This window comes from Ruditapes philippinarum, unplaced genomic scaffold, assembly GCF_026571515.1.
Source record: "Ruditapes philippinarum isolate M1 unplaced genomic scaffold, ASM2657151v2 ctg352_1_1_1_1, whole genome shotgun sequence".
NCBI classification, from domain to species: domain Eukaryota; kingdom Metazoa; phylum Mollusca; class Bivalvia; order Venerida; family Veneridae; genus Ruditapes; species Ruditapes philippinarum.
In genome coordinates, this window is record NW_026863555.1 from 79234 (window position 1) to 105848 (window position 26615).

Genomic DNA, 26615 nt, shown 5'->3' on the forward strand with positions numbered 1-26615 from the left:
AAAGATTTTGTTTTATTCGAATTAGTTTTTTTTCTTGTTTTGACAAAAATTAGAAAGATTTTTTTAAAAAAAAGTCCAATTCAATATTTATCAGACACTTTACAGTTGGTTAGAATAAATGGTCATTCATACTTTGTGCTTTTGTTGTGAATCAAACGAAGGCCAATTTCAATGCTTCGCACTGCCATTTTCATTTACAATGCGATGGTAGATTTATTCATTAAAATAAGAGTATAATGTTTTTTTTTTCTGTTGATGTTGATATTATTGTAAAATTGAAGAAATGCAATTATGTTTAAATCTTATATTGTAACATTTAAGAAAATGTGAACAAATGAATACCGTACAATCTAACACATAATGAATCCGTTATTGAAACCGATCTCTTTCTCATTTATCTAATGTTTTTGCAGCTTATTTTGAATGATTAAGAAATACAGAAATTTATCACTTGTTGTCACATATTGACTGCTTGTGAATAAACATCATTAATAGTTCATGCTTCAGAAAAAAAGACATAATAGCTTCCTTAATAACATCATCTTTGAATCATTCAATACCTTATCATGTCATATGAGTAGGACATCATTTTGATTATGCTTACAGGCTTTGTGTCTCACTGTGTCGAATTGAAACATGTTATCTGATGTTTTCGTTACATAACGGTATTGCATATTCTTTCTTTAAATCTTAATTTTGACTCTCAAAATATAAACAAATGATCATCAATAATTATTTGGGCATGAGTTTGTATAAAAAAGTTGAACCATATTTAAATAAATTCATGTGTATATAAATATAAACACATTCTAAAGTATATCCTCTTAGGAAGAGGTTGTTGCAATTAAGTCAGTTGAAGAAGAATAGATTGAAAATTTTACTAGTCAAAGGAGCGGAATTACATTCCACGGGCAAAATACAACAAACTTGCTTCTATGCGCAGACGATAACAGGTAGTGTCTAATGCTCAAGATGGCAATACCCGGTATTAGTCTAAGATCCAAACTACATATAATCAACTATGTCATCAGTTTTCCGTGAAAGTAGAGCAAGAACATTATACAGAGAAATTCACATTGATATACTTTTGGAATAATAAAAGAATTACACCTAATCACAGTGCAATAATCTTTTTTGTTCAGTGCATACTCGTACATGTTTATGTTAGCACAACGTTAGGACAGAAGTTCGAATAAGACTTGTATAAGTTATGATGTCTAAATACAGAAATCTATAGACATACGTTATATTGCTAAAAAGCTAAAGGTTACGTTGAATTTGCATTTTTGCTTATTTAAGTTCTAACATTAATCACCCACAGGGGTGTCATCAAGATAAAATTGGAAACAACACAGACAATTTAGCTACCAGTATTGAGTTTTAACTTTAACATTTGCCCTCATACTAATTATTTAAAAAAAGAACGTTGACTTAGTTTACATTGTTAAATTCCATAACAAAGTTTGTAACCTAAATTCTAAAATGTTATTAAACAAAATAGTTTTCGCTTTCATCAATGCTTGGATGTAATACGTGATTAAGTTTGAGGATGATTGGGCTATTCTTTAAATCATTTTCTTTTGTTGATTTATTTTGCAACAAATGTATCAATATTATAATGTACTAGGTACGAAAAAATCAATAAAAAGGAAATTGCATTAAAAAATGAAATCAGATGTACATTATTATTATAATTATTAGTATTATCATTATTATTATTTTCTTCAATACAGATGCGGATTGAAATTTGTAGCAAACTATATACATTTTGAATAAGTTTTTTTTCAAAAGGTTTCCCAAAAATGAAGGACTTACAACAAGTTTTTTAATATGCTCAATTGGAACACGTAAGGTCTTAGATATACATGAACTGTAAATTGGATTGAATGCATTGTTTGTAAGCTTCAGCAATTGAATTTGTCACAGTGTTGGCACTTACCATACTCGTATAAACTTAATAAGTATACACCCTTCTGCGGTGTCGTTTTTTCTTATCCTATCCAAAATATGTCAACATTTTAATAACGAAAATTGAATATTAACAACCATTTGATTGGCTGGAAAGCTTACATAAAATGACCACAGATTTAACAAGAGAAAATGCCTTGAAGCAAGTAGAGCCACATCAAGAAAATTCAGTGACATGATACTCGTTTTATTACATCTATTATAATTCATCTTGAGGTGTATCCTTCTACTTGTAGTACGTGTTCAATAAATAAAAAAGCTTTGAGGCTAGCCGTACATAATATTTCAATGTAAATTGTCTATGTTGAATAAAACAATTGATAAACTTAAACGTGTTAACTTTGATGTAATCTACTCGTATTATCAGAAATTTGCGGGACAAGACGTTTGCAAATTGCCGGGCTTGTTTTAGTACAAGTACCGGGACTATCCATTCACTTTCAACTGAGATGAATATGTGTAAGGAATATTGTGAAACATTACTTTCTTAAATCGTAATGAGACGTGCTTCAAAGAAAATAACAACATTACAAGTTAAGTCATATCAATACAAGTACATAATAATATCTTCACATAACATATGTATCAAATTTGACATCAAATAAAACTGGAAGTAAGAAAGGGAGATAAACAGGTAAACCAAAATCAAACAGAATATAATTGTACACGGCTTCTCTCGTAACAGCAAAATGGACATGGTATAAATATTTGGTTTGGAACATACTCGTATAAGGGAAGGACGAATAATTTCATATCTTGGTGTATTTTTATAAGGAACATTTCAAAATATCGTTAAGTGTTTGTTTGTTTGTTTGTTTCATTTTACGCCTTTTCCCAACAGTATTTCAGTCATATAGGCGGGTAGTTTCCTAACCATCGTTCCTGAAGAGTTACACCAGTACTAGACTACCTTCCTCCCTGCTAAACTGCCAAAGCATCTCTCGGGGATCGAACCAACGCCAGAGAAGTAACTGGATTAGAAGTCATCGACTCTAACCCCTCGACCACGGAGGCGGTTCATCGTTGATTGTAATTAATGACTGACTAAATCCATTTTCGGTAGGAGGGAATTTTCTAATATCATGCATTTGAAGTTGCCGTGAATTATATAGAAATACACACTGTGCCCTTTTTGCATGAAACAATAACGAGTGCCAAACATGATTGATTGCGTTGCGTTTCACTGCAGCATGATTGTAAATTAGCAATTATTAAAATGTAAATTCGTATTGTTAAAATAAAACTCTGGATCATTGCCATATCATTGAATACGAGAGAAAAAATGTTTGAATGAAATTGTTCTTTTGAATATGTTTATTGACTTATAAATGTTTGGACGTTAAGTAAGGAAACTCTTATTTGCATAGTTTCGGAAAAAATAGTGAGCAGGAAATCTATTATTTTCATTAAATAATTTATATGACCTATCATTTTCTACATTAAATTTTGCTTTTGATCTTTATTCCTTTTGCTTCTGAGAATTTCAAACACGTTTTATTTCTGGGTCCCTTCTTGTAAATTGTCGCCCCTTCTTTGTTCTTCTGTGGACAATTCATAAATTTTCTTTTCTGTCGATCAAATGGTGCATTTTTAATTTTACCATGATTTGTGTTCTTTCAAGTTTGTGAGAGTAACTATTATAAAGGACACAAATATAGTTTATGACGTCAATGTATATGATGCATGCATTTTGATCCCTACATTTGTCATAAATTTTCTGAGAATTTCAAACACGTTTTATTTCTGGGTCCCTTCTTGTAATCTGTCGCCTTTTCTTTGTTGTTCTGTGGACATTAAAAAATTTCTATTCTGTCGATCAAATGGTGCATTTTTAATTTTACCATGATTGGAGTTCTTTAAAGTTTGTCAGAGTAACTATTATAAAGGACATAAATATAGTTTATGACGTCAATGTTTATGATGCAGGCATTTTGATCCCTGCATTTGTTAGCCTGTCATAAATTTGCAAACACTTAATACACTTGAATCAATTTGCTTTTTCATATAATTTTTCAGTTTTTCTAATAAATTTATCCGTTCTTATCAGATTGAACATATATTATAGCATAAAGTCGGCTATTTTTCCCTCTCTTGCCCATGTTATAACAGGACCAAAAAACATGTGTTAACATAGTCACGCGCTCTTGTTATAGCCCGGTTTTAATACAATACATACAGGGCCAAGTAAACAAACAAAAAATGACTATTTGGCCTGTTTGCCAAAGTGTTATATTGAAATTATTGATTCGAGGGCCTCAATCGCATAACGGCGAGCAGCATTCAAGTAACAATGCAAAGTAATTCGGCGTATAGACATCGCCGCTAATCTTGGTTGTCGCCCTTTCTAAGAAACGGACAGTTGTCAATGTAAACAAATAAATGTCATTCAGTTTACACCTCAAATTAACTAACAAAACAAGATAACACAAAATAAATATGAGAAAATGTTGTTTTATTGATGTTTATATTGATAAATAATGTTTATATTTCTTTGAGAGAATAATGTTTAACACATTTTGCTATAAATTTGATAAAACAGCGAATACAAAATATCATTTTTTATTATCGATATGATACCAGACTTATAAGATATGAGAAATTTAAGCTGATAAAACATTGTTACTAAGTGGCAATTTTATGAGCAAAATATCAAGGTTGAATTTCTATCAAGCAATCTCAAAAACCAACTAGCATCAAAAAAGTTATTCTTTTTACCCTCAGGGCAAACGGTTATAAGCTGGTTCAAAGGCATTTTCCACATACATTGCTTGAATATGCAATAATGGGAATGCTTCGGGAAAAATGAAAATATGAAAACATTGATGGTTTTCAGATGAGGTAATCAAGGTAATTGATGCCACCTTATGAAGTGTTTAGCAATAACAATTTCATTAACCGGGGGAAACATTAAACAAAAACTGATGAAAACTAAGTTTATTCGAAATTTGAGGATTAAATCCGCTTACACCTCTATGACATTTCCTCAAAATTTGATGTAGATCATCACGCAGTTTTCGTAAAATAAAATAAAATAGATAGACAAATAAATGCATAAATCAATAAATAAATCAATAAATAAAAAAACAATAAAAATAATACGTTTAAATGCCTTAATATAGAATGATTTTAAATCATCCTTAAAAGAGCAAACCAAATTGGACAAACGGGATGTTGCGCTATTAAAATTTTAATTGTTATGAAATAATTTGGGAAAAGTATTTGAAAAAATGTACTTGTATTTGAGTTTCCAGAGTAAAAAATTACCCTTTAATGAGCAAATTAAAGTACAATGTCTACTTACCCCCTTTATATAAGTGCGACGATTTGACATTTAAGCACAGCTTGTAATTAATTTAGCTCGCAAAAATAAACAGAATATTATGAATGTCATATGAAAAGCTGCACGCCTCCAGATGAGCCAAAATATTTCAAGACAATTAAAATTGAGAAAAAAAATACAAATATTTTAAAAAAGGTAAAACATTCAAGATTCATGCTAAAGTTTACATGTTATTTCCGATTTAAGACCGATTTTGCAGCATTTTATCACCACATGTCTACTGCGTTACTAACGCAGTAAGGGCTTTTTTGCATATTTTGGTCTCTTTTTGGTTTATGCATGGATTGTAAGTGCCGATTGCAATATGTAAATAACTTTTTTTGTTCACCTCACAATATTTAACTTTCAAATACATTATCAAAATTTTCATGAAAATTAACATAAATCTGGAGGCGTGCTGCTTTAATAAAAAGATGTAGTTTTTATAAACACTTGTTTATTTTCTTCAATCATCACAATGATAGAATGAAATAATAAAAATATGTAAGTCTCGGAAAACTATATTTTATGAATATAACTCATTATCAGAAATGTTTGTTGTTGTTTTTTTGTTCATTTATATTACTTTGTCTTTATATTATTTTACGTTATCTTTTTTATTTTGTTATTTTGTTTTCCTTTACCATTATTTTAATTGTCTTTTATCTTAATAATCTACCATACATTTGACAAAATAATAAATAAATAAATACATTTATAAGCTTGTAAATCAAAAACCCAATACATTAATTAATCAATCAAAAATATCAAATCAACAAATTATTAAAAATGTCTCCCACGCGAAATAATAATTAGAAAAAATAATCATGAAATTATAAAACAAAATTCAAAATAGAATAAGACAGAAGCAAGAAAACTCCCGGAACTATATGACATGTCAAGCAACTACACTTTTGATGTGTTGCCGTCATTGACTAAATTTAAATACTGCATACATGTATGCACATCTGATATATGGATATTCTACTTATAGATGTGACTTGAAATTAGTCACATAATGATAAAAATATGCAGAACGCGGAGAAAAGCAGAGCCTATATGTCTGATATTAAACGCCGGTTGTTAAGAAATACTCCATATACAATATAAAAATTATAGACTATTATAGTTTGCAGATGCAATCCCCCGCAGAACATTCAAAGAAAATTGTTTTACAATATTGATAACTGATATACAGCGGCGTTGAACCTAATCTGGAAGACAATTTAACAATTTTCTCAAAAGTTTAGTCCTGGAAATTCCTTGCTGTGGTGTTTATACTATTTTCTTTTTTGAAATAATAGGTCACATCTTATTTAAATATCATTGCTCGAATCTGACCATCAACACGTTAACATTGTATTATGTTTCTTATGGATACTATTTGCATTATTCTAAGTCAAGTACACAATAAAACCACTTTTTGATATGATAATTATTTCGATGAATCCATGTTCTGATACACATAACCTGCCTAGACACTAATCAGTAAAATACCAGAACATTACACGCCAGTAAAAGCAATGAACCACATAAATTTTGCGACATTAAAGCTATTCATAAATTATATTTTTTTCAAACATCTGTGGCAAAATTTATATTATTTGAAATTCCTAAAAAAACAACAACAAACAAACAACAAAAATGAAAAAACAGCATCGACAAAGAAAACAATGTCTAATTTATTGAATTGGAGCTGATGAATCATTGATGATAATGTTGAATTGCAGCTGGTTATAAAGAAGGCACACTATACCAAACTGAGACTTTATCAATGTTTTTCCCCAAAAGCATTTATTTGATGAAGAGTTGGCAAGGAATATGACATGCATTATGCTCCAGAGGACCGACTCCTTAGTACATATCTTGCTGAAATGAGATGAAAAAAATCCTCACTTCAACAGTCAGCATTTTTAAAACATACATTCCCTCGTGACCTCTTTTCCTGGCAACGTGTATGGCCAGCACCAACCATATCGATACATTGATCTCTGGCAATATTGTACTGCATTAATTAAAGCCAGAAATGATGATGTTTGAATGATGAGATTAAACTTATCAACGTCAATCTCTGTCAGTTCAAATTTAGTCTTTGTCAGTGTAATCAGACAATATTTAAGTGTCATTACTTGCTATAATTACGATATCTAAAATTTCTTGAAAGTAATTCGTGTCATTACTACATAGTTTCCGTAAGAATCATGATCAATTTGAAACGTTTACATAGCAATCACGACAAAGTTATTGAATTATGACAGAACATTTTCGAAATTTTCTACTGTATTAGCAAATTTACCCAAGGACAATGTAATTGTTTGCGATAGCACACTGTAAAAAAGTTATAATGACACACGCGTCAGATAATGTCCTTGAAGATATGTTTAAAAGATTTGGACTTTAGTCTATTATTGTTTGCATGTCACATCTGAGGTGTTTATGATCATTGTTATTATTATTATTTATTTTTTTGCTGTTGTTTTCAATTTTTCATCACTCCGGGTTAAATTACTTTTCGCATTTACTTTTCATTGCTGTGTAAATTGCTAACAAACAATATCACAAACAGAAGTTATCTTCTTGTATGTAAACCAAAACAGCCAGTGACCATGTATGATTCAAGTTTAGAAATCGTAAATCCTGACAGCCAATTTGTCTAAAACGGTAAACACTGGAAAGGAAAGTTGCAAAATATAAGCATTACTAGAAAATATTGACAAGGTAAAGCAAAGACCATAGAACGCAGTCACCATTGTATTCCATATCCCACAGTTAAAACACAGTTAATCATAAGCATATTTGTATATGCCTTTGTCTGGATAACTGTAATTATTTCAATCTTTTACTATTATATTCCTTTCAATTTATAAAAGAAGCAGTGATTTAAAATGACATAAACACCTTTTTTAAAAGTAAAACTTACTTCAGTTTCTGAGGGAGGAAAAAACATAATATAATAAAGAAAACAATATAAATGCATAAACTTTGTGATTAAATGTGTTCTGATATCAAATAGTAAATGTTCTTGACAAGTAAAAGTTTGCTTTTAAAGCACTGTAAACGAATCTGAATTAACTACAAATTGCAGAATATATTTCATCGAGCCTTTTAACTGGAGACAATAAAAAGTGCAACATCTCTCACAAAGTTATCGTCGCAATCTACTTAGGTGCATTTTATTTGAAATATACTCTTTCTAATATGATCACATATGTTTTTCGTTTGATCTAATTCATCTACAGCTTTATGTGGCAACAGATATTTGAAGCCTTTTAACGGAGGCTTATCTAATTACTTTTGACACGTCAATTCATTCAAAATACGGAATGTTTTGTTATAATGATTCTAAATATGCATCGAAAAGATCATTCAAGTGCTATACACACAAAAAACAATATTAAGATGTGAGTTATCGGATATGACAAAAGTATCATTAAATCAACATGTGTTTTGAAGTCATGATTTTGACAAGAATAATTACCGATGGGGCATCAATTCAATCTATTCTATTAGTGAACAAAGCGTGTAATTCGTATTTAAGTTCAGTCCATCCGTAGCATTGTGTTTGAGTTAAATAATTCAGTTGATGAAAGTATTACTTTAAGAAGAAAAACGACCTGTTTTATGCGCCGTTATCACCCCGAAGCCAAGAAACTTGTACATCAGTTTTCCTGTTTGATGCCAAGCCTTTTAAAATGTGTTCGTAAATGCATTTCGTTTGCATACATGCAGTCAAAACAGCTAAACATATTGAACAAATATTTTGATTATTCAATTTGTACAAGCATAAATCTTGGGAAATCGAATAAGTTTATATTAAAGAATGTTTTAGCTTTGCCTGTTAAGAAAAGTGGCTTGTAAATGACCATTTATTTACCTTATATGTCAGGCAACTATAAATCTGTTTTGATATATTGACTGTTTCTGCAAACAAGACTAAGTGTATGTCATGTACACTTTTTACATCACAATTATATATTTATCTGAAATATTCAAAATCTGATGCTACAGATAAAAGGTGTTTTGAGGGAACATTCAAGTTAAGATATAATTACAAACCTATAAAGCCACGTGGAAGGCCTGTTGATATTTGCCTGATATTATGTTTTGGTTTCGAAAAATAAACCCCTGATTTCAGTAGTCTAAGAAAGTGTTGCAAAATATCATCAGAAAGATACTTTTGTGATGTATACAATTAAGCACTCATCACAAAAATCAAACAAATGACAAGTTTTTATGCATACATGTATTAAAATAGAAGGAACACGTTTTCACAACAAATTTGACATTGACAAACATATGGTGTGACACAGAGCGTGTTCTTTATATTATTTTTGTCGTAGGAACAACCTTGCAACAACCCGCTATCTTAGTTATACATGTATGTTACACAGAATTTCTGGTGAATAAACTGTATTAAAATTGTATTAATGTACGAAATAAACCTACTAATAACCAAGTAATAACTGTCATTTTGGTTTTAATTTGTGCGTTTTATGACGCATCTCTTCATAAAATCCTAGATATACTCGTTGTTATTAGTTTTGCGTTGATGGTTATTGATCCGGTTTGATCATTAAAATGTCTTTAAATCGAGGTTTATACAAATATCAAATAGTGTCTAAATTTATAGCTCTATTTCTTATTTTGAATGGCTTATCAACAAAACCCCATTATCTGTGTGGTTTTTTTCGTACTGATTTGTTCTAAGGACTAGTATTCATATTTTGGTGATTATAATGTTTTATGTGAACATAATTGTAAAGCTATATTGTTATCCTGTTTGATTTGTTTTCAAAACATTTGCTATTACCTCCGTTAGTGTCAAGAATGAGTGTCACATAACGGTTTGAAGGCTGTCTAAAAGCAGTTTCGCGTCCTGTAAAATGGTAAAGTGGTAAAACGTAATATATTAAGTACAATTTTCATTCAAATTGGTCATTTCAGAATAACAAACTGAAACGCGAGAATCTCAATGGCCATTCTAAAATAAGTAAATGACATAAAGGATCTTCCTGAAATGGTATGTACGCGGCTATTTTTTATTTATTCTATAGGAGTAACAGACTCGCAAGTTCTTCTTAATTCTGGAAACAAAGTGATCCCTCGGAAGCATTAATCACAACAAAATAACATAAGAATTGCAGACTCGGTTTGATTGAGTCTGTACATGAGGGATAATGAATAAGTGCAACATCCCTCACGCCCCCTAGCACCGGCTTGAGCGGTACTCAATTCTCAACACTTTATAGTGTTGGCATCAATGAGACCGAAGGACCAGAAAATATAACAACACTGAAGTGAAGTACGGGGCAACGTTTTACAGCTGCCACACAGCACTTGACACCTGCTGTTGTGAAGTACAAAATTCTGGAAACAAAGTGATCCCTCGGAAGCATTAATCACAACAAAATAACATAAGAATTGCAGACTCGGTTTGATTGAGTCTGTACATGAGGGATAATGAATAAGTGCAACATCCCTCACGCCCCCTAGCACCGGCTTGAGCGGTACTCAATTCTCAACACTTTATAGTGTTGGCATCAATGATCCCGTTTAAGTTTCTCAGATTTTTAATTTCTGTTTAACTATGTTTTCACTCCACTGCTTTGTAAATCTCATTATTGAGTTATTATTTTGTCCAAAGTAATGAGACCACCCATAACGTTGACATTAACGTAATCTCTTACACATGAAACACACACGCTCGCGTACGCACGCGCGCGCACACACACATACACACACACACACGAAACACGATCTTATACGGTACACTCAATTATTAATCTCAAATTATTGATTGCTGTGTTAAATTGATATTATTTTATTTATATGTTAACCACGATTACCTAGTGTGTCAATTGTAATTCTGTTTAAAACATATTCTTAGACAACACAGTAATGTTAATTACGTACGGATTTTTCAGACGGATTTTCAGTGTCTCCGTATAACTGTCGCACAAACCCTAAATAGAGCCCCGTATAATGTTTTAGAATCATAACATTTAATTTGCACAAGTTATTATAATTAAGAAAAATATATATCCCAAACAGTGATTTTATCGTGCAATAACATCGCTGTTTGGAGTTCGGATACGACGAAATATATCACGAGGGCGTAGCCCGAGTGATATAATGATGCGCATTCGAACGACAAACAGTGATGTTATCAAGCGATAAAATCACCGATTTGGATATATTATTTCGATTCAAACACGACATCAACAAAAAAATGCTGCCGTACCTGATATTTAGCAAAATTGCGCCTGAATTGTTTCCGTACTTATTCTAAGCGCGTCGTATTCTTTTAGTGGCTCCATCACATGTATAATGATTACGTGACATATCTTAATATAGAACGTCAACTGTGACTCTATTGCATAATAACACACACTTTTGTTTTTTTTTTTTGGTTCTTCTATATCCAATAGTGAAAAATGCGGGTCGTATTAGAATTGTCATTATTACATCATTTATCATGAATTTTCATTTCTTACTGAATATGAAAATCCAACAAATAATTTCGATGTCAAAGCAGATTTACTTTCGGCCAAGTATCCTTTTTAAAGATAATTCTTGCTTGTTTTTGTTTGATTTTAATTGTACCGTCACCTGTACAATGAAAATGATCAGCACTAGAACCGATGAATATGTTCATCAACCATTCGCTGTATGACTTAAGTTTTATGTTCAAATATCGTGGTCATATTTTCTAGTCCAGTAATACAGTTATATGTTTAATAAAATTTACTTAATATAATTTATGGTAGATGCAATATCAGAAGATCGTATAAAGAAATAAATAGAAAATTATCGGTGATATTTTTATAATATAAAAGTGCACGAAACAATCGGCTCAGGACTTTTTCCTGTTTCATTTAAAAACATGAGATATTACCTAGAGAACTTATTTTTTTGCAAAATGGAAATGAGGTCAACTTTGAGGTCTACATATTGTCTGTGTAAATATATCTCTCTCGTTCTTAATTATATAATAAAGTTATCAATTTATTAGTTCTTTATTATACAATAAAGCAATCAATTATAATGATCTTTTATTTGAAGGTACCAATTCAATTCTAGCAATAAATGATATTTTATTCGATAAAAATTTACGAACATTGAGAATAAATAAGAGGTGTTAAAGGAGTTATTCATAGCATCATGGTCACAGAAAACAACATGTTATTCGCAATTAAATCATCTCCTGTTGTTTGAAAATAAGCAATATTAAATTTTGTTTATGTTATAAGAGATCTTTGATATACAATCTAAAATATTATGATATCAAAAACAAACCATTGAAGTATTATACAGGTATTCTTTCCACATTCTAACCAGGTTTATGTTCTCTAGCTATGAGACAAATGAAAACAAAGGGGAAAAACACTCGAGCACGTGGATTAGTATATTATTAAATACTGAACTCTTGCATAGGTTCCGAGCATGATAAACAGAAAATTCGTCATATATGTTTATAGTACGGAGCAGTGCATTTTAAAACTATATCGGAAATGTTGCACGTCCTGATTAATTGTACCTTTGACTGATAATTGTAAAAGTGAGGATTAAATGCAAAAGTTCAATAGGTAGAACACTACGCTTTGAAAGAACCCATGCATGACATATTTAGAAGACTAACGGGCTTAAAAAAATTTGTTTTGTTTTTTCCTCCAGTTTTATTCATAAAAGAAACTACATTATTATAATGCGATGTTGTTTTTTTTATCATTTATTTATCATTGTAGTATGTGATCTCATTTATCCCCTATATCATCTTCATTGTTTTTTTTCATGTCTTATTATAAATGTATGAATATTTCAACAAATTTTAATATAGAGAAAAACACATTATCTTAACTTAAGTTCACAACTATTATGCGTAATCATATGTCTATTTTGTCTAGAAGTTAACAGAAATCAGTATAATAAAGAATTAAAACTTGAAAAAAAGTGAAAGAAATTCCATCATGTTTCGGACCCACTATCTGAATACATTTTCATATCAATAAGCAGTCTTACTTACTATGCTTTAGAGTCAAACAAAGCTAATATCTCCTTTAATAAAATGGGTACAAGTTTAAGGGTAATAATTTGGTTAATAACTTGCAGTTTACCTGTGTTAATCTTTTAGTTGACTGTGCTTATATTTTAAAAAAAAAAAACTGACGAAAGTTTTGTTTATCCTGCTTGGATTATATTAGCGGTGAATTAATGAGAAAAATAAATGTTCTGCTTTAATTTAAACGAATTTTGCGAAGAATAAACATTCGTGAACATAACTGATATCATTTCATAAAGCTACACATTAGCGGTTTTATGATTATTATATAGAGAAGACGATTCAAGTAAAGCATGTTTTCCAAATATTTATCTTTCAAACCTTTTTTTAAAACCGTTTTGTGATATGTTGCATATGTATAAAAGTAAAACAACGTTTTAGTATATTAACATTAATCGAAAATTATTAAGTTAATAACATCTGTCCCGAAAAATGTTGCTTATAAACTTTTCATGTATGAATACAGACATTTAATATATTTATTAATAAACAATGTGTATAACGCTTTTTAATTCATGTTAAGTAGGAATATAACAGCCTTCTCGGAAACAATTCTCTTTTTTTTCAAAAAGATATTCTTTTCTGACATCCATATCTTGCGAAAGATAATAAATAACTGTTATACGTATAATACGTTTAATAATATTTGCATTGTTTGCGATTCGATAATGCAGACCACAATTCATTTGAAGTATTTGAATTATTGATGCAAAAGTATGTTTTCTATAGTATGTCAGCTCTTCGCTTCACTTGAATTTCTATATAGAGTTAAACTTATGTTGTAGTAAAAAGACAGTACCGTAAGAGGACCTATGCAAACACTGAAAGGCCATCTAAAGTAAAGATACTCAAAATCTTTTAGAACTGGTTTAACTTGTCATGTGAAATATCGTTTCTGGATATGGTAAGTGTTATACATTATGTAATTATCAAGTAAAGGTGCACACCAAATACACTTGCCTGTGTTGTAAAAAATAAATCCTCAAACAAACTGGGATTTATGTTTGAACATTATCATCATGAAAAAATGGTTTGAAACGTATTATTCTTCGCATTGACCATTGCATAAAGTAGTTATAAGCGATATTGTTAAACCACTGTCCATTAAATATGATGAATATGCTTAGTGTGTTCCTATATCCTGAGATTTATACCACGTGTTTATTGTTGATGAAAACAATTTTATTGTTAAATGGCGTTTTGCCATATACATGATAAACTTTGATAATAAAATCCTGATTGGTTGAAAAATGAGGGACATAACATAAAGAAAAAAATATAACATTAAACTGTGTGACAAAAGTATGGTCTTACCACTATTTGTTGAAGATGAGATAAAAAATACATTCTGTCAAATAAACAGTTCTGATTTAGAAAACGTTTCGGAGAAAACAAATCAGTTGTGCTCAGACAAATGAATCAAATGCTACCGGTAATGAGTTTATGTTTTAACATTTTCCCTTATAGTTATTACAAGTGAAATCATTTTAAATTAACTTCTCAATTTAGTTTCAAATTAACATGTAGCTTCGATTCAAAAGAGGAAAACAGTTCGCAGACGATTAAGAACAAGAAGATTTAAGACTATATCAGTGCATATATTCTTAAAAATATGTTTTTTGCATATGTTCATTTAGCAATTTATGTAGATTATAATGAATTTAGTTAACTCGCATTTCTTTTTTCTATGATTATAAAGGTATTAAAAATTTAACCAAAAGTTGAATTCATGGTTTCACTTCCTATTTACTTCGTATTTATTATTTTCTCGTCAATGAGTGTGTGTATATGTCCAAAATAATGACAAAATGTTTGGAGTTCGGATACGACGAAATATATCACGAGTGCGTAGCCCGAGTGATATAATGATGCGCATTCGAACGACAAACAGTGATGTTATCAAGCGATAAAATCACCGATTTGGATATATTATTTCGATTTAAACACGACATCAACAAATAAATACTGCCGTACCTGATATTAAGCAAAATTGCGCCTGATTTGTTTCCGTACTTATTCTAAGCACGTCGGATTCTTTTAGTGGCTCCATCACATGTATAATGATTACGTGACATATCTAAATATAGAACGTCAACTGTGACTCTATTGCATAATAACACACACTTTTGGTTCTTCTATATCCAATAGTGGAGAATGCGGGTCGTATTAGAGTTGTCATTATTACATCATTTAACATGAATGTTCATTTCTTACTGAATATAAAAATCCAACAAATAATTTCGATGTCAAAGCAGATTTACTTTCGGCCAAGTATCATTTTTAAAGATAATTCTTGCTTGTTTTTTTTTTATTTTAATTGTACCGGCACGTGTACAATGAAAATGATCAAGACTTAAGTTTGATGTTCAAATATCATTTTAACAAAAGAATGCGATCATATTTTCTAGTCCATTAATACAGTTATATATTTAATAAAATTTACTTAATATAAATTATGGTAGATGCAATATCAGAAGATCGTATAAAGAAATAAATAGAAAATTATCGGTGATATTTTTATAATATAAAAGTGCACGAAACAATTGGCTCAGGACTTTTTTCTGTTTCATTTAAAAACATGCGATATTACCTAGACAACTTATTTTTTTGCAAAATGGAAATGAGGTCAACTTTGAGATCTACATATTGTTTGTGTAAATATATCTCTCTCGTTCTTAAATATATAATAAAGTTATCAATTTATTAGTTCTTTATTATACAATAAAGCAATCAATTATAATCTTTTATTTGAAGGTACCAATTCAATTCTAGCAATAAATGATATTTTATTCGATAAAAATTTACGAACATTGAGAATAAATAAGAGGTGTTAAAGGAGTTATTTATAGCATCATGGTCACAGAAAACAACATGTTATTCGCAATTAAATCATCTCCTGTTGTTTGAAAATAAGCAATATTAAATTTTGTTTATGTTATAAGAGATCTTTGATATACAATCTAAAATATAATATTATGATATCAAAAACAAACCATTGAAGTATTATACAGGTATTCTTTCCACATTCTAACCAGGTTTATGTTCTCTAGCTATGAGACAAATGAAAACAAAGGGGAAAAAAAACTCGAGCACGTGGATTAGTATATTATTAAATACTGAACTCTTGCATAGGTTCCGAGCATGATAAACAGAAAATTCGTCATATATGTTTATAGTACGGAGCAGTGCATTTTAAAACTATATCGGAAATGTTGCACGTCCTGATTAATTGTACCTTTGACTGATAATTGTAAAAGTGAGGATTAAATGCAAAAGTTCAATAGGTAGAACACTACGCTTTGAAGGAACCCATGCATGACATATTTAGAAGACTAACGGGCTTAAAAAAAATTGTTTTGTTTTTTCCTCCAGTTTAATTCATAAAAGAAACTACATTATTACAATGCGATGTTGTTTTTTTATCATTTATTTATCATTGTAGTATGTGATCTCATTTATCCCCTATGTCATTTTCACTGTTTCTCTTTTTTCATGTCTTATTATAAATGTATGAATATTTCAACAAATGTTTATAAAGATAAAAACACATTATCTTAACTTAAGTTCACAACTATTATGCGTAATCATATGTCTATTTTGTCTAGAAGTTAACAGAAATCAGTATAATAAAGAATTAAAACTTGAAAAAAAGTGAAAGAAATTCCATCATGTTTCGGACCCACTATCTGAATACATTTTCATATCAATAAGCAGTCTTACTTACTATGCTTTAGAGTCAAACGAAGCTAATATCTCCTTTAATAAAATGGGTACAAGTTTAAGGGTAATAATTTGGTTAATAACTTGCAGTTTATCTGTGTTAATCTTTTAATTGACTGTGCTTATATTTTAAAAACTGACGAAAGTTTTGTTTATCCTGCTTGGATTATATTAGCGGTGAATTAATGAGAAAAATAAATTTTCTGCTTTAATTTAAACGAATTTTGCGAAGAATAAACATTCGTGAACACAACTGATATCATTTCATAAAGCTACACATTAGCGGTTTTATGATTATTATATAGAGAAGACGATTCAAGTAAAGCATGTTTTCCAAATATTTATCTTTCAAACCTTTTGTTAAAACCGTTTTGTGATATGTTGCATATGTATAAAAGTATAACAACGTTTTAGTATATTAACATTAATCGAAAATTATTAAGTTAATAACATCTGTCCCGAAAAAATGTTGCTTATAAACTTTTCATGTATGAATACAGACATTTAATATATTTATTAATAAACACTGTGTATAACGCTTTTTAATTTATGTTTAGTAGGAATATTACAGCCTTCTCGGAAACAATTCTCTTTTTTTTTTCAAAAAGATATTCTTTTCTGACATCCATATCTTGCGAAAGATAATAAATAACTGTTATACGTATAATACGTTTAATAATATTTGCATTGTTTGCGAGACCACAATTCATTTGAAGTATTTGAATTTTTGATGCAAAAGTGTGTTTTCTATAGTATGTCAGCTCTTCGCTTCACTTGAATTTCTATATAGAGTTAAACTTATGTTGTAGTAAAAAGACAGTACCGAAGAGGACCTATGCAAACACTGAAAGGCCATCTAAAGTAAAGATACTCAAAATCATTTAGAACTGGTTTAACTTGTCATGTGAAATATCGTTTCTGGATATGGTGAGTGTTATACATTATGTAATTATCAAGTAAAGGGGCACACCAAATACACTTGCCTGTGTTGTAAAAAATAAATCCTCAAACAAACTGGGATTTATGTTTGAACATTATCAACATGAAATAATAGTTTGAAACGTATTATTCTGCGCATTGACCATGACATAAAGTAGTTATAAGCGATATAAATTACCATTGTCCATTAAATATGATGAATATGCTTATAGTGTTTCAATATCCTGGGATTTATACCACGTGTTTATTGTTTATGGAAACATTTTTATTGTTAAATGGCGTTTTGCATTAAACATGATAAACATTGATAATAACATCATGATTTATTGAAAAATGAGGGACATAACCTAAAGAAAGAAAATATAACATTGAACTGTGTGACAAAAGTATGGTCTTACCACTATTTGTTGAAGATGAGATAAAAAATACATTCTGTCAAATAAACAGGTCTGATTTAGAAAACGTTTCGGAAAAAACAAATCAGTTGTGCTCAGACAAATGAATCAGATGCTACAAATGCTACTGCTAATGAGTTTTTGTTTTAATATTTTCCCTTATAGTTATTACAAGTAAATTCATTTTTAATATACTTCTCAATTTAGTTTTAAATTAACATCATGTAGCTTCGATTCAAAAGAGGAAAACAACTTAGCAGACGGTTAAGAACACGAAGATATAAGACTATATTTGTGCATATATTCTTAAAAATATGTTTTTGCATATGTTGATTTAGAAATTAATGTAGATTATAATGATTTTAGTTAACTCGCATTTCTTTATTCTATGATTATAAAGGTATTAAAAAATTTAACCAAAAGTTGAAATCATGGTTTCACTTTCTTTTTTAATTTGTATTTATTTTCTCGTCAATGAGTGTGTGTATATGTCCAAAATAATGACAAAATATTTGCTTTCGAAACTCCCTTATTACAGTATTTCTTGAAAAATTGTAACATATTTGTTTGGAAACTTTGATATATTATCTTTTCCTTTCTGCTGTACCATTAAAATGCAATGAATAGATAAAGCTTATCTGTTAGTTTTCATATTTTGGCAACATGACACGTTCATTTTGATATAAAAAGAAAAAGATTTGAAAATTTAATTTTTCTTCATAAACATTTTTCACAAAATATACTCTTCAAGACTGCGAAATAGAAATACACGGAAATATGTTTCATATTCGGATAATGTAAAATGTATATAAGCAGAAACATTTTTTTCAATAGATTTATTAAGAAGTTCAAGACGTTAACATTTCAAAATAAGTACATAACAACAAACAAAGCAAACACGGATTACAACTAAACCATAAATGTGAACATAATATTTAACGTTTCTCAGAATTTTTTTAAACATAACATAATGTATTGTTGACAATCAAATGCAAGAGCACGATTGTACAAACAATGTTAACCGCTTAAATGGAGATATAGAAAAATAACTAGACGTACTAAATATATCCAGTATTTTTGATTTTATATGATTTAAAATCATTTCTTAACGCATGTTTCAATATCAATCTTAATAATAGCAAATACATAAATTATTGGATAAATAGATAAATTAAATTATAATAGGAGGTTCCTCGTTACTGCACTTAGGTGCCTAAATGTCGTCATTTATCCTAATAGTTATAATTGAAATTCTTTGAAATATTGGCCTCTATTGAAGGGTAATTGACATTTCAATTCACGCACAATACTTCTCTTGCAGAAATACTAATAGTAAAACTACCTAATGGTTCAATATTCATGTACGTGCAAATACACATACAATAAAATGTACAGAAAGATTTCTGATATAAAAAGAAAACTCAACGCAATAATTATAATCAAGAAATTCAGATGTCATATGATATCAATTAGGAATGATTACTGTAAAATCACGTAATTGATATATTTTAGATGGGACACAATCTCAGACTTGGAACGTATGAAAATGTTTAAAAACACACACAAATTTGCTGAGATGTTTAGTGACAAATGACCTTAACTTTTGAGTAATTGTCACAAAAAATCTCACGGTTGACTAAAAACTTATTTATTTATTGTATAAATACTTGAGCCCCTCCTCTCTTATTGTTCAGGTGAGATAATTTCCATGTTAAAAATATAACCGAGCTAACGTATACATAAAGTTATGCATCTTCATTATATATATAATATATTTGCCGAAATAAACGTTCCCTGCATATAACCTTAAGGTTACCGACATTAGCTTTAAACAGTTTCTGTCGAAATTTATCATAGCACATAGTTCAGAACATACTTTATTTTTCTTTACATTATTACATTATGTGTCATTGGTTATCAAACATCCTACTTTATTTGCTTCTTCGTCATAGAATGTGTCTCGGCATTCATACTGTTCGAATTAACTGGTGCTATTTTAAATCTTATTCTGTGAACTGTCTCCTCATCGTTACTTGTTTTCATCAATAGTAGTCATTTCTATTGGTGGATCCTGTAAAATATTAAAGAAGATATATTTCAATTGTTATTTTTCGTGACATCGTTTTAGAATAAAATGTCGTTTAAAAACTAAAAGTATCTTTAATTTCTTCTTTTTTGTTTTTGTTTTTGTTTAATTTTTTTTCCATTCTGTAGCAGTTTTGTTAAATTAATTACCTTTCATCACTTTACCTTATTAATACAATATTCTTTATTTAAAAGTAAATTACAACGTTAACTACAATGTGAAATCTAACTATGGTACTTTAAGTTCCATACAAAGATTTTTTGATTAGATTATGTTAAAATATAATAGACATTTAAAACCGTTCCTGGAACTAAGCAAAGAAGGTAACAAGGCAATGACAAGAACATATCGGATTATAACTTAAAACGACAGCAATTCTAAGATGACATGTCTGATGCGTTTAATTCTTGGTCACGTTTCCACACTATACATGTATATATAATTACAATTGTATTACTGCTGTCTCTATATTAGAAGATACAATTAAGATAGGCGATTTTATTTGAATGCATTTTTTATATTTAAATAACAAGACGGTCTTGATAGGTTATCAGAAATTTTAAATACTTTGTGATCCACTGTACTACAATATGTTCTATTTGTCTGTGTAACAGGATCCATGGTGGTGTACGTGGTACCATGATTTGCGGATGTTCGCATGCTGCTACGGTGCATCAACTTGTGTTGGTTCCACCGTCTACGTAATACCTGAATAACCTGTAACACATCAATATACATTCTGGATTTCACGAAATGTTGTTATGCTGTCAGCTCAATCAGGGCGATATTTTGACACTGCACATGAATGATAACCTTAACGTAAACGTATTTTTATTGTTTAAATGCACGTTGAAGCTCAGAAATCATTACATGTTTGTTTTCTTTTTTGATTTGTAGAAAAGAAAAAAACATGTAATTCATAATTTTATTATGATGGATTTAGTAATTATTAAATGCGTATCACTGAAAACGCAAAATTAGTTTTCACAGAAGTAACACACTGTAAGTAAAGTCATATTTAACCTTCATACAAAATAACTTATCTCTTATGTACCAAGAAAGCATTGGAAGGTCAAACCATAAATTTGAATGTATTATTCATTGTATTTAAAAATATGTAAAAATAAAGAATATAAAACTTAAAATCATGCAAATTTAAGACATATTTTTCATGATTGATAAAACTGCTATAAAATATATGTTTCAACAGAAAGGAAGAACTTTGAAATGAAATGAAGAACTATAAAATATATGTTTCATGAGAAAGGAAGAACTATAAAAAAATTCATAAGACAGGAAAAGCTATAAAATATATTTTATATAAGAAAAGAAGAATCATAAAATATATGTTTCATAAGATATGACGAGCTATACAAAACATATTTCATACAATTTACATATACCACGCATATATAACATACCTCACTATTACAAAAGCAGTACATCAATGAAACAAATGCACCCTGAAAGTAAAAACAAATGTTAAAAATTATTAGTGTTAGGTTTGAACAATACACGAAAATGACTTTGTAATCAAGTGTTACACTGAAATTGAACTTTTCTCGCAGTCTCTTAATTATGAAAATACAAATAAAATTAAAATGTCAGACTTATCTATATTTTAGTTTCCTTATTTTCAAGAATATATGTCATCTTACTACCTGCAAAGATACTAAAAGTGCTACAGCTACATGGTAAACATCTTCTAGATCTGAGCCAGCATCTGATCGTATAGGAAACAGTAGATATTGTAAGCCCAGCAAAGGAACCAGTATCTGTGTTGCCCTTGTTGCTTTTCTGAAACAGAAGATTATATTATTTACCTATTATTAGAAAAAATGCTTTTCAAGTGTCTATGAATAAAAAACATGGATTTTTGATATGTGCATGATAGAGTATATACTGAATTAACTCTCTAAACAATAGCACTGTTGCATTTGACAATATATATATGAATTTATTATTCTTTTAATTTTAGATATGCCAAATCATGATTACGCAATTTACTAACAGTTTTGTGTTAAAGGCCCATGATGAACCAGAATTGCTTTTTTTTCTTAATTTTTTTATTTCTCTACATTTACTGTTTTTGTTTCTGGTACAGCTTCTTCAAAAATACTCATTGGCCATTTACCTAAACCATCTTTGATTCTGTTGCAATTTTGGCAATTTGTAAAACATAAAGTGATTTAGTATTTTGAATGGAAATCAACATACTACTTTGTTTTCTTCTTTACCACTTCTATGATAAACACTCGTATTACTATTTTCTTCAGGTAATTTACCTATAAAATGCTCTGAAACCATTATATAACCCATGTCAGCCTGTTCTTCTTTTCTATAGAATAAAATACGTACTCATTTCTGAAGCATAAAGTGCCTTTAAGTTATATCAAGATTTTTTATATCAATGATAAAATGATGACTTAACAAAAGTACCTTGTTTGATCAGCTTCGGGCATTTGTCTAAGCTTCGTGATTAACAGCCTCACTATGTTAATCAAAAAGAGTACATTCACCTGAAAAGTATTTATAAGATTTGCTAAGGATACGAACTAAAATTGTATAAACATGCAATCAACAATTTTATTCTAAATTGTTTTAACTTACTTATGACACAAATGCAATTACAATGTTATACAGATTCAACTGCTTGGACAATAAAGGGAAAACATAATAATGCAAACATATACACAATCATTTCAGTGACGGCATATTTTTACTTGTTAAAATATACTTACCCCTATGGAAAGGACGATGGGTCCATAAACAATCCATTGGAGTGAGCTCTCATCTAACCAGCAACTAGAAAATATGTAAGGAAACATCCAAATTTTATTATTGTATTGATATTATGGGAAGGTAATCGTAACATAATATAAACATTGTTTTGTTCGAGAAATGTCTGTTTTCCAAATATTTAAATCAATTACAGCTTTAATGATAACAAACGACGCTGAATTTAAATTTTATGTTCAATGTCTCGCCTGTTTGCGTCTATGATTTCTCTGAATTCTAATAAAAAAAAACAAATACGTCTAGTTTATTAGAAAATGTTTCCTTATTTGTCAAAGACATGCAAATATTCCAGCAATATCTTATAATTAAATGTTATTAAATAAATTTTACTCAATTTCATTTGTAATATATCATATTAATATAGATTTAAAAAGCGGACATTATTGCACTCTTTGCCCACCATGTTCCGTTTTTATTTTCCGTTTTGCTCAGATAGGTCTGGGATTTATGAAATTCAAATCTTAATAATTGGAAAGTGGTGAATATCTTGTTGCATTACACACGAGGTTTTACATTTTACCTTAAGTAACTGAGATAAAGAAAAGGATACATATTTTTTATTATCCATAAATAATACGATTGATTCTTTTGATATTCATCTAATATATATGTTATCAATTAAACACTTGGTAGATATATCTTATAGTACCTGCATATATAATTTATTATACAAAATATATAATTTATGATGTGCGTAACTCATTTTGTGGTGATAATAAATACAAACGGACGTGATCTTTACATGTTCATAACCAAATACATTTATTTAATAGTAAAGATAAAACATAGTGAAACAAAAAAGGGCACTAAAAAATATCAAACATATTAAAGACAATGGATATTGTTTTGAACATGATGGCAAATCGCTATAATCATAAAACCAACTTATCAAATTAAGAAACAGCTATTAGCTATTTCTATGCCTATTTGACTTAAGTATCCACACCAATTTTTGCGGACTGGTTCCATCCCTCAAGAAGAAGCAGAGACAGATAATTGATGTGAAACATAATTCTGCGACACTTGACATTAAATGACATAAATGACATGATTAAATCGTTGATTATTTTCAGATGATATTAAATCGGAAGCAATTTTGGGCTACTCATTTGGTATGATGTTATTATGTTTTACATTACCGAAAGCGAGTACTTAACAGGAACTGATCAAAGTCTTGATCAAGTATTAGATGTCTATGAAAAAGTTTCATTTTGGTTAGTTTGTCTTAAGATCAGTTTAGCTTAGCTTCGATAGTTTAGGAAGCTTTTCCGGCTTTCCTGAAATCACCAGTTCCGCTGCTTCTGACCATTCTTACATACTTAAAAATACTTACTCAGATGAACTGACTTCGTCATTACTTCTTATAACTGCGTAAATTGTCGTGAAAATGACAGGCAGTCCTGAAATACATTTAACACAATTTTAGCACATATCATGTCTCTGTTGTTCAATATTTTGCCGAAAACAATCTCCATACAATTATATATTGTATATTAAAAGGTTGCATATCGTATCGTTCAATTGATATTTGACCAAATATTGAATAAAAGAAACCTGAATATACTTTAGTATAAATGGTTCATAATTTTATATCAATAGAAATAGTTCACATTTATACAAGTTATATTTATTATGCACATCTGCAATTTTCGAAAATGAGGAACAATGCTACATTCAAATCTACCTCGCGTGTCAACTTGTTGACAATTTTATTATGAAAATATCATGTAATTTTACTTTGCTTTAAGTTAATCTAAAACAGAAATAAACAAACCCCATCCTATAGCGTTACACGAAAAAATCAGAATTTTTCCAGAGCTTAAGGCATAAACCATTATTGTATTCAAATACAACCCTTCGCAAAACATCCATAGAAAATTACAGACCATAAAGTATTGACAAAGGGTATGAAGCGCTTGGCACCAAATCTGAAAAAAATCAAACAATTTTCTCAATAGCACATTTTGTATAATAACTTCCTGTGTTGCTTATTGTATTTCTGTCGTTGAACAAGCTAAAAGAAACAGGTCATCTCTGTTTTAAATCATTTTGTTCATAATGGACCTACAGTGATAACTTTACATTAAATCAGCTTCTCAATGATATTGCAATATATTTCCTATATCAACATTTATGTATTGTAACACATGTGTGAAGCAATAATAGATTGTCGGCACTTATCATATACCATTTTATATCAGAAAACAAACAGAAACGGGAAAAACATATCACAAACGGGACAGATGGACACAATGTTTTATTTGTTAGACCGGTTTCGTTTAATTGCCATGTTTGATGAAAACAAGAATAACACATAAAGAACATTAATTTTAAGATTCAGCTTAAGCAAACAACGTCTGAGAAAAAAATGAGCTTCAAACTATATCTTACCGGATTACTGACAATGACGTTACCATTTAGAGCTGGTAGTACATAGTAAAATATCGAAGAAACTCCCGTGAATACATATGATAAGAATATATTTTTATGAATCGTAATCCGGTCACATCGTAGCTGCTTCAAAATAAATAAAATAACAACATTTCTTTACTAATCATTTTAACATTTAAAATCTTCACACCGGTTTAAGCAATGAACGACGTCTATTTCTTTTTAATATTATAGGGAACTCTTTCATAAATATGTTTTAGATTATATTAATTGTAAATTTAAAATATTATATTGTGAATAATTTGTGGTATTGTTGTGTAATCGTAAACCCATTTTTATTTCACTTAACTATGAGCTTGAGAAAAGATTACTTCAATTGCAGCAATTTGCTGCCATCGAAACCTACCAAGACGATGAAGTAGAAGATACAACTTGTAATTAGAAATATATACTTTTTATTTTACTACTCATATTGTTAAGGCGGATTATTTTGATTGGTTAAGTTTGTTTGGTTTTATCATACGATAAAGAAAGAGGACAGATTGGTTGTTACAAAATGCAAAGCAACACCAGCGGTCAAAGCTGCCTCACCTTGATGGAGCTAGAACTGTATAATTATTCTAACCCAATTAGTCACCTCCTACGTCTGACTACGCAGAGATTAACAGTGAATGCAATTCTTATGAACAACCATTACATGAAACTTCTCAGCCACAAAGTGTTAACTTTGCCATAAAATAATCTTATAAAAGTGTACGTCTGTCCATGTCCACTCGCGACATTTTCTGGGCTATAGGTCGTACCATATATGAATACTATTTATAAATAGCGCTATAAAAGTATGAAATGATTCTTAAGGAATGGGATAAGTTACCATTATAAACGACACTATAAGATGACACATCTACAGATATGGTATAAACATCAATTTCTTACCTG

General features: G+C 29.6%; 1 protein-coding gene across 1 annotated transcript; it reads right to left on the reverse strand.

Annotated features, from left to right (window-relative positions):
* Nucleotides 1-20325: 20325 nt before the first annotated feature.
* LOC132722492 (calcitonin gene-related peptide type 1 receptor-like) lies at nucleotides 20326-25208 on the reverse strand. Its single transcript, XM_060707001.1, has 8 exons — nucleotides 25060-25208; nucleotides 24619-24685; nucleotides 23228-23291; nucleotides 22926-23005; nucleotides 22148-22283; nucleotides 21908-21949; nucleotides 21054-21203; nucleotides 20326-20471 (listed from the first exon to the last, which is right to left on the reverse strand). Exons 1-8 carry the CDS (start codon nucleotides 25172-25174, stop codon nucleotides 20430-20432), a joined length of 696 nt encoding a protein of 231 aa, XP_060562984.1. The 5' UTR covers nucleotides 25175-25208; the 3' UTR covers nucleotides 20326-20429.
* Between the last annotated feature and the right edge of the window lie 1407 nt (nucleotides 25209-26615).

Excerpts from the sequence above, each read along its gene's own strand:
- LOC132722492 (XM_060707001.1), bottom strand. The coding sequence starts at position 25,174 with ATGGTCTGTAATTTTCTATGGATGTTTTGCGAAGGGTTGTATTTGAAT. Across the intron at positions 23,292-24,618 it reads GACGAAGTCAGTTCATCTGA|TTGCTGGTTAGATGAGAGCT; the intron begins GTAAGTATTTTT and ends CATATTTTCTAG. Across the intron at positions 21,950-22,147 it reads CACTTTTAGTATCTTTGCAG|GGTGCATTTGTTTCATTGAT; the intron begins GTAGTAAGATGA and ends TTTTACTTTCAG.